The sequence below is a fragment of the Thamnophis elegans genome, chromosome 2, assembly GCF_009769535.1.
Source record: "Thamnophis elegans isolate rThaEle1 chromosome 2, rThaEle1.pri, whole genome shotgun sequence".
Lineage (NCBI taxonomy): Eukaryota > Metazoa > Chordata > Lepidosauria > Squamata > Colubridae > Thamnophis > Thamnophis elegans.
The window spans coordinates 9444392-9454609 of record NC_045542.1 but is presented as its reverse complement, the minus strand read 5'-3'; the positions used below and the strand labels follow the sequence as shown (position 1 = coordinate 9454609).

General features: G+C 42.9%; 1 protein-coding gene across 1 annotated transcript in view; it reads left to right on the top strand.

The window, feature by feature from the left end:
* The window catches only part of LOC116523884 (deoxyribonuclease-1-like 1), a 21435-nt gene extending 12429 nt beyond the window's left edge, over positions 1-9006 (top strand). The window contains exons 5-9 of the mRNA XM_032238974.1: positions 353-465; positions 2885-2997; positions 5675-5832; positions 6317-6413; positions 8296-9006. Of these exons, the coding sequence (XP_032094865.1) occupies positions 353-465; positions 2885-2997; positions 5675-5832; positions 6317-6413; positions 8296-8430 (616 nt within the window). The 3' untranslated portion in view covers positions 8431-9006. The remainder of the gene's footprint in view (positions 1-352; positions 466-2884; positions 2998-5674; positions 5833-6316; positions 6414-8295) is intronic.
* The last annotated feature ends 1212 nt before the right edge of the window (positions 9007-10218 follow it).

The window sequence follows — 10218 nt, the reverse complement described above, 5'->3', positions numbered from 1 at the left end:
CTGCAATATACCATAAAAGATCGCTTTTTATAAGATCTGAAATATGGGTGAAAAAAAGAAAAGTGACCATATCAGCAGAGCTTACAGAATCAATACAATCTTAACCCCTTCTTTACTTGTAAACATGCAGTGGTCCATCCAAGGTAGGTGGAGGAATGGAAAGCCAGAAAAATCAGTGGGAACACAAAAGTTACCGCAAAGAGAAACTGAATCCTTCCGACCAAGGAAAATTCTTTTGGAGCTAGGAAGAGAAATCCAGCTTGGAGAGAAATCTATGGTTGGATCTTTAACCCTTATTTTCATCTCCTTCCTGGGACCAAGCCTATTTTCCTGTGTTTCCCACTTCCTGTAGGAACCAGAAGACTCGGATACTGGATCACTATACATATGAAGACCTGCATCCAGATCGACCGGATGTCTTTGCTCGTGAACCCTTTATCGCCCGTTTCAGCACGGCAAACAAAGGTGAAATCCTATATTACAAACGAGGCTTCATTTTCAACAGGAATAATTCAGATCTCTGGAGGGAATGATCCAGAGTGAAGTTCCTGGCATTTTTTCCCCTTAAGCCTCATTTCAAAGACTCCTGCTCTTCTAGATAAGTAGAACTACCAATATGTTCTGGGCCAGAAATCTCTATTGTCCAGTCTAGTTGGATCCAGGGACAAATTTAGAAAACGTGTCAATAGCAGGGGCTCTCATAAAATGGTAGAGAAATGACTTCTCTACAAGCAATATACAAGATAGTGGTTGAGTAAATCGGGGCCTCAAATGCCTAATGAGATATCTGCCCTCCCCCTCCCACAAATAACAAAACATCAATTTAATAGAATATGAATTTCAGATGACAAACAAGATATTTAGCCTACAGGTGTACTGGGTACAAGATAACAATTGGATTTAAGTCTGCATTGTTAGCTTGTATACACAACAGTGGTGGGTTTCAAAAAATTTTTTGAACCTACTCTGTGGGTGTGGCCTCCTTTGTGGGAGTGGCTTGCCGGCCATGTGACCTGGTGGGAGTGGCTTGCCGGCCATGTGTGTTCTCTCTCTCTCTCTCTCTCTCTCTCTCTCTCTCTGTCTCTTTCCTTTTGTCTCTCTGTCTCTTTTTCCTTTTTTTCTTTCATCTCTCTCTCACTTTTTCTTTCTTTTTTCTTTTTTCTTTTTTCTATTTTCTTTTTTCTTTTTTCTTTCTCTCTCTCTTTCTCTCTCTCTCTCTCTCTCTCTGTATATATGTGTGTGTGTCAGTGGTGGGTTTAAAAAATTTTTGGAACCTCTTCTGTAGGTGTGGCCTGCTTTCTGGTGGAATCTCTTCTAACCGGTTCGGTAGATTTGACGAATCGGTTCTACCGAACTGGTGCGAACTGGTAGGAACCCACCTCTGATACACAACTTCACAAAGCACAACATAATTATCATATTTATTTTGGAGAAGGAAAACTGATCATCCTTGGAAAATACTGATATTTCCCTCACCTTTAAGTCCCCCAGGCAAAACACACCACACGATAACAATAATGGAGACAGAACAATGTACCACTCTTCAGTGCTTTACAGCCCTCTCTAAGTGGTTTACAGAGTCAGCCTATTGCCCCCAACAATCTGGCTCCTCATTTTACCCTCCTTGGAAGACTGAGTCATCCTTGAGCCAGGTGAGATTTGAACTGCCAAATTGCAGTCAGCCAGCAGACAGCAGAAGTAGTCTGCAGTAGCGCACTCTAACCACTGCGCCACCATGGCTCAAGAAGAATCTCTGCTGGCACCTAATACCACCAGTCAGCGGGACAATTGTTTTTCCTTTTATACACAAATTGCAATGTCTTTTTCCTTTTTTAATACAATATAATTCCAGTAGGAGACCCAACATGCTAGGAGGTAAGTGGGCTCTTCCTGCTGCCTCATCTTTCTTTCCTTTCCCAAGAATTTTCAAGGGCCATGTAGAGCAGTGCATGGGGACCCTTTGCTTTCTATCACCTCTGGCCAGAGGTTTTTTTTAAAAAGAGGAGTCTCAATGCTTTCCATGATATCTGCATTCAAAGGTTTGTTTCAAATCTGATCAGAATAATCAGGGGAGAGCAAACAGAGGTTCCAAAGTTTAGCTTATTCTCGCTGTTGTGGTTGAATGTGCTTCTTTATTTTGTATTTTGTCCTATACTGACTACCCAGCAGTGGTGGGATTCAGCCGGTTCGCACCTATTCGGGAGAACCGGTTGGTAACTTTCTAAGTAGTTCAGAGAACCGATTGTTGGAAGAAATCTCCTTTTGTTTTTTCCCACTTTACAGGGCTAATCCTGTAAGGAAGACAGGAAGGAAACATTCTAGTGTTGTTTCTAGCCTCATCTTTATTGATCTGCTTACAGAAACTGCTGTAACCCTTATTACCATTGTAACAACTAATAGCAATAGCAATAGCAGTTAGACTTATATACCGCTTCATAGGGCTTTCAGCCCTCTCTAAGCGGTTTACAGAGTCAGCATATTGCCCCCAACAACAATCCGGGTCCTCATTTTACCCACCTCGGGAGGATGGAAGGCTGAGTCAACCCTGAGCCGGTGAGATTTGAACAGCTGAACTGCAGAACTGCAGTCAGCTGAAGTAGCCTGCAGTGTTGCATTTAACCACTGCGCCACCTCGGCTCTCTTAAGGCGAAGCGTCCATCGACCTGAGTGACCTTGAGTTGGCCACACCCACCCAGTCACATGACCACCGAGCCCCACCTACCCAGATGATTATTAGGGCAGAGAACTGGTTGTTAAATTATTTGAATCGCACCACTGCTACCCAGGTACCTCAGTGGTTCATCACAATAATGTGTTGATTTTGGTTTCCAAACTGTGTGGCTAGTCCTTACAGTTGTCTTTTTCTATTTGCACTTCTCCCAAGAGCTTCCAGAGCTGGTGCTGATCCCACAGCACACGATGCCATCCAAGGCAGAAGCTGAAATCGATGCTCTCTATGATGTTTTCCTGAATGTTCAGGAACGCTGGGCCACAGAGGTATGTCAGTGATTGATGCAAGAGGCAGAGAACTTATACAAGGGCCCCAAACATTGGAGCCTTTACACGGCCCTCCCCCCCACTCCTTTTCCATTGCAGGTTGGCATCCCCAGCTGCATTTGCAACATTCATATGACTTTGTATACATGGAAACTATTCCCATAAAAGAAGAGTTGTGATATCCGTTCAGACCATCAGCATCCATAGGACCCTGTTGCTTTCATCACAAGGAAAGCAGCAGTAAAAAGTAAAAATCTTTATTACGGTCAAAGACCAGCAATACACATTAGTTTTTACACTATATTAAAAAATACTAACATTAAAATATAATTAACATTAAAAGTGGATAATAACATAATGGTCCAAAGATTGTTAGAGGTATGTCCAGATAATTGGTACCAGATGACAACTATACTTCTGTAACCAAGTTTTTTCTTATGGACATTGCAGCAGCACAGAACTTTGCCACTGCATACGTGGTAACCGGGTTAGTGTCCTGGAGGAGAAAGCCTAGATAAAAATGGTCTGCCCTCCCTGGCAATCTCTCTAATAAGGGGAGAATATGTGCAGACCTACAAGCTCTGTATAGCTCGCAGTGTAATAGAACATGTGAAATATCTTCCACTTCTCCTTTACCACATATACAAACCCGTTATGCTGTAGGTGTTCTCTTATACCTGCCCTGGAGGAGTGCTGAAGGAAGAATGTTAAATCTGGCTCTGAAGAAAGCTATTCTTTGTTTTGGGGAGATCAGGTCATTTAGATATTTTGCCGATTCCCACAGACCCTGTTTGATTCTGTCCCTACTGTGGAGAGGCAACCTATTTAGTTCTTCTTGGAACTCCATGTCCCTCATTCTATTGATTACTACTTGCTTTGCTTGCTCAAAGCCTAGGGATATTAAGAATAACGGTGAGAGCCCATAAGAGCCCAGCTTGTGATCAATTGCCTGTTTCCAGGGGGAAGGGACATTGTCAGTCAACACTAGTGGGGACAGTCCCTCTGGGAAGAAATGCATTTTAAGCCAATAAAAAAGCAGCAGTATTCCATCACAGCACAATATCCATTCCTTTGAGGCATGCAGACAACACCACAATCACATAGGAAAGGGCAAGGCCTTTACTACAATGGTATGATGTCCTAGTGTCTGGCTGTCCCTCTCCTCCCATCCCATTTCCCCTACCTAGGAAATGGTGCTGATTCAAAAATGAGAGAAAGCATTTCCTGGAAAATATGGTCTTGAAAATAAGACCATATTTCCAAACCGCTTTTGTTCACTCTCAGAAGAAAATCCTTAGCATCAGTAAAGGTAGACTGAAAGTAGAATTAAAGTTGTGATACATGTAAAGCCAGTTACTATCCCACCAACATATCAGCTGAATTTAAGTATGCTGGGCAATTCCAAGGAATGCCACATGGTTCACCCACAAATGTGCGAACGACAAAAGCGCGCTTGACTAAACCACGGTGACAAAACCGCAAGTTCTAAAGCGCGCCGACGAATGAGCGCTGAAGCGCGCCAACAACAGCGCGCCGACAGAAGCGCGCTGTAACCCTAACCCTAACCCTAACCCTAAACCTAAACCTAACCCTTACCTTAACTTAAATAGCGCTTCTGTCGGCGCGCTTCTGTCGGCGCGCTGTTGTCGGCGCGCTGTTGTCGGCGCATTGATGACATCGCGGTTTTAGCGCTGCGGTTTTGTCGGTGCGCTTTTGTCGTTCGCGCATTTGTCGGGTCACGATGCCACATTAATATTGCTACCATTTCATGTCAGCTTATGTGACTAGTTAGAGTTTGCTATTTATCTTAACTTTGAAAACAGTGGCTAGAAATAATTTTACCAATTCTGTGCCTGCTTCAACATTTTCCCCACTTACTCATGGAAGTCATACACTACCATTCAAGAAAAGTTAGTACAAGTAAAAAAAGCAAAGAGCAAAAATAAATTGCCCATCTAATGAGTAACAGGTTAAAACAGCATTTCCTTATTCATTCATGCATCCCATCTTTGAGGCAGACTCATAATGCAGCTTCTGTTATCCTTCTGCAATGTGTACTGATGGTCCTTGAAAAGGATTACAAGATAACAGGTGAAGGACCTTGAACACTCAAGAATGAAATGAAGTTTTAGTTGAACAATATATTCCTTGGCATCGATTTATTGATTTATATATCAGTTTTATTTGTACAAATCAAGGCAGCATGCATACATTATGCTCCCTTCTTCTATTTCCCCCACCACAACAACCTTGTAGGTGGGCTGGACTGAGAGAGATAGATTGGCCCAAAGACACCCAGCTGACTTCCATGCTATTTCTCTGATTCTAATCCAGCCTTTAACTGTCACTCCAACCTGGTTCTCAATATAGAAATATTTTGTTATTGTCTTTTGAAGACGTTTTTCCACTTCCCAGTTTAACCAAGGTCTGCGATTTCCTGGTGGTCTTCCATCCATGTTCTAACAAGCCCCACCCTGATCATCTTTTCAAGGTCAGCCATGTGCTGCCACTTGCTGATATCAAATGCTACATATTATTCTCGTAAAACATCACCCCCATTGCTAGGTGAAGATCTGCCAGTAAGAGTTGCAGCTGAGATAATGCTAAGTCGCTAATTCTACTAGCAACTTATTGATTTTTGAAAGATCAGATGTCATTTCTCTTCCTTCCCACACAGGACATGATTTTTTTGGGTGATTTCAACGCGGACTGTGGATACGTGGCCAAGAAACGTTGGAAAGACATCCGCCTGCGCCAGAAACCTGGCTTTCATTGGCTCATAGGAGACAAAGCTGACACCACTGTTCGAGAGAAGACCCACTGCGCTTATGACAGGTGGGATTAAGACTGCTTGGGCGCAGGACTTTAGCTCTGAAGGGTAGGGTGCTGCTCATCAGGAAAGCCCTGAAGAGTCGAGGTGGCGCAGTGGTTAGGGTGCAGTACTGCAGGCCACTTCAGCTGACTGTTATCTGCAGTTCAGTGGTTCTAATCTCACCGGCTCAAGGTTGACTCAGCCTTCCACCCTTCCGAGGTGGGTGAAATGAGGACCCAGACTGTGGGGGCGATATGCTGACTCTGTAAACCGCTTAGAGGGGGCTGAAAGCCCTATGAAGCGGTATATAAGTCTAACTGCTATTGCTATTGCTAAGCCCAAATCCTGAAGGGTTCCCTTATCATAAAAAAGTGAGCTTATAACATCCTGACTTTTTAGAGTTATTATTTCATTGGATCACCAGCAGGATCCAGTATTTTAGGCTTGGGTCTGGTGTACATGTTGCAAGATCGATCCTGCTAACAATCTATTTCTTCTTCCCAACAGGATTGTGATTCATGGTGAACGCTGCCTGGATGCTGTTGTGCCTGGATCAGCTCAGCCATTTGATTTCCCCAAGGAATTTGGGCTTTCTGAGGAAGAGGTACCGGTCACTTTTGGAAGGGAGACAGAAATGATGCAACTACATTCAGAAGAAAAAGCTGTTTCTATGTCTAGTCAGTTTTGTCTCTATGAAGGGCATGAAAAGCAACCTTCCCTAAAGCCAAGGAAGTACAGAAAACATAATAAGGGTAATCCAAGTTAGTAAGATTACGTAAGTGCAATAAATGAATAAGCAGGGTAATATGGTGCAGCCTCAAAGCATAGAAAATTTAATTATATTGATAGCTCAGTGAAATTTTTCTAAAAAGGAAGATTTTTTTTGGTATATCAAATATACGTTTAATTATGTGAGATACATTATCCTCATCCTCATTATCATCATTTATTAAATGTATGATGTATGCTGCTGGACTCATAATGAATCTGGATCCTCAACACAAGAGGCAGGAAAATCATACCTAACATGCAGTGGTGGGATTCAGCCAGTTCGGAAGAACCGGTTGGTAACTTTCTAGGTAGTTCAGAGAACCGATTGTTGGAAGAAATCTCCTTTTGTTTTTTCCCCCACTTTGCAGGGCTAATCCTGTAAGGAAGGCAGGAAGGAGACATTCTAGTGTTGTTTCTAGCCTAATCTTTATTGACCTGCTTACAGAAACTGCCTCTCTGGTTAACCCTTATGACATTGTAACAGCTAAGGCGAAGCGCTCATCGACCTGAGTGACCTTGAGTTGGCCATGCCTACCCAGTCACATGACCACCAAGCCCCACCTACCCAGATGGTCATTAGGGCAGAGAACTGGTTGTTAAATTATTTGAATCCCACCACTGCTAACATGTAATTTTTTTCACAAATACTGTGGTCTGAAACTACTTAGGGGTTTCTTCATAAGAAACTGTGCTTTGAATAGAGCTCAGAATAGCAATAGCAGATAGACTTATATACCGCTTCATAGGGCTTTCAGCCCTCTCTAAGCAGTTTACAGAGTCAGCATATCACCCCCACAGTCTGGGTCCTTATTTTACCCACCTCGGAAGGATGGAAGGCTGAGTCAACCCTGAGCCGGTGAGATTTGAACCGCCAAACTGCAGATAGCAGTCAGCTGAAGTGGTTGCAGTACTGCACTCTAACCAGTGTGCCATGTATGATGCTTTAAGACAGTGGTTCTCAACCTTCCTAATGCCGCGACCCTTTAATACAGTTTCTCATGTTGTGGTGACCCCCAACCATAAAATTATTTTACGTTTTCCGTATTTTTTCAAAAATATTTGTTTTCCGATGGTCTTAGGCGACTCCTGTGAAAGGGTCATTCGACCCCCAAAGGAGTCTCGACCCACAGGTTGAAAACCACTGCTTTAAGAGATCAGTTTAGTGGAGAAAAGAGCATAATGGCAACACGTTAAGTCACAGTGTGGCCAGTTAGATTTTGGCTTAGTCTGTGGTGCAAACCTTTTATCCACAAAATAAAGGTAAAGAATGTGACCTTTTTGCATTGTGGGAACCAATCTCAGGTTTGATCCAAAAAATATATAATTCAGGCACTAGTTCTCTGTACTGTGATAGGAGAAAGATTTTTAAAGAGGGATGTTAAAGTCACAGGGGACTGGAAAGTCAATCCCTGAGCAACATTTCTATAAAATGTCAGGATATGCTACAGGACCCCTATAACTAAATCTGAGAGATTATCTGCTGCTTCTCTTATTTCTTCTTCTTCATTCAATTCCAATTGCAAGATCTTTCTTAATGATTAGGTTGATTTGGGGTGATGTTAGCTATAATCCCACATCTCTGAAAAAAGCACTGGGGCAGGAAAGATTGGACTGAAGTGATGAATTGGTGGTGAAGGCAATTCTTCCCTTGGGTTCAGAACAGAAAACAGAAACATTCCACTTCTGATCCTTTTCTCTTTCTCTTCACTTTCCAGGCCTTAGAGATCAGTGATCATTATCCTGTAGAGGTGGAACTTGTCTCATCCTGTAAGAAGCTCCAGCCAGATAGTTTAGCTGGTCTTGTGCTGCTGACTATAGTTGTGATATCAGACTCAAGATATGGCATATGAAGGAAGAAGATGGCTGTTGTGCTAGTCCTAGAACAATACCGACGGAGGCTTACCAAAAGGGTACTTATTACTCTCACAACAGCACTTGAATCAATTATGTTGACTCTAGATTCAGCTTCCATCTGTGGTGAGTCTCTGATGTTCTGACAGTAAGTTCTGGGAAAGCCTGGGAAATGGATCCCTCCTCAGTCAACGGGAGTGCTGATTTCCCACCAGCTTATCAAGTACTTAGGAGGGGAGGGCTTGACAGCTCAAGGAAACAACAGCCAATGGCTTAATAGCCAGCCATCAACTTCCCAGTCAACAACTTAAAAGCTACTTTCAACTGGGCACCATATAAATACCACACAGAGAACAGCTGAAAGTACACACTCTACTAGAGAGACATTCCCTGAGGATGGGCTTCAACACAAGTCTGAAAGCTTGGAAGACTAAACCTCCGGTCCCAGTAACCAACCCAGATTGGATCCTGCAAAAGTAGGCTCTCCCCAAAGTACCTACTTTTGGATCAGTGGTGGGTTCCTACCAGTTCGCACCTATTCGGTAGAACCGGTTCGTCAAATCTACCGAATCGGTTAGAAGAGGTTCCACCAGTGGACCCGGAAAGCAGGTCACACCTACAGAAGAGGTTCCAAAATTTTTTGAAACCCACCACTGGTCCCTGGATATGATTATTCTACACTATCATGCTCATATTTATAAAACTCAGTGCCTCTGTGAAAGGTAAGGATGACTACTGCGTTTGTGGTGCAATCAGAACATTGCGTGTGTTGAAGTTGTTTTAACGCAAACCAAAGATGCCTTTTAAAAAACAAGTTTGCATCCTATTCTTATGCATGCCAGTGCTGTGTGTGAGGTAATTTAAGGTGGTTCTGACAAGTGTCGTCGGCATCTTCATATCCGGTCACATGGGCGGCAAGCCACTCCCATCCGGTCACATGGGTGGCAAGCCATTCCCCCAAAGAAGGCCACACCCAGAGAGTAGATTCGAACAATTTTTGAAACCCACCACTGTTTTGGATTGATCCTTCTCATCAAGATTGGCAAAAGGACCCTTCAGGCAGTAAAAATGTATAAGGTTTTCTCATCCAGTTGAGCCATGCTTGGGCAAAGCCTCTTTGAGTTTGGATATCTACTCATATTCTCAAAGATCCTTACAGGTTGACTTCTTGATTCTGCTTCCTGATTGTACTCAACTACCTCAGGGATCCTGAATAGTAGATAGCTTCTGTCTCACTCTTGCCTTCCGTCAGAAACTCAACCTGGGTTCCAGGTTACAAAGAGGTCTTCCCTGGGCCAAACTCATGATCTAAGTTCAAAAAGGTGACAGCAGGACCTTCCTCAAAGATGCCATATGAATATTGTAGCTTGTACATTATCATTGGCTGCTCTTTGGTTCTATATTTTCTCTATGTTCTGTTATACAGAAAATGGACTAAAACTATCCATTAATATATGGATTTTTTAAAAAATCTTTCCACTTAAGTTAATGGAAAGAAAATGTTTCATGCCAGTTCTGAGGCTGCTATGAAAATATATATTTAATGGGACTTTGGAGGGTTCCACCACAAAACTGCGGTAGACTAAAGCGCGCTCGACGAAAGCGCGTATGTGACGTCATCACAGCGCGACGAAAACAGCACGCTGTGAGCGGTAAACTTAAAATTAACGCGTAAATCTAAACCTAACCCCCCCAAACCTAACCCTAAACCTAACCCTAAGCCTAACCCTTAACCTAACCCTAAACCTAACCCTTAACCTAACGCTAAACCTAATGCTAACCCTTAA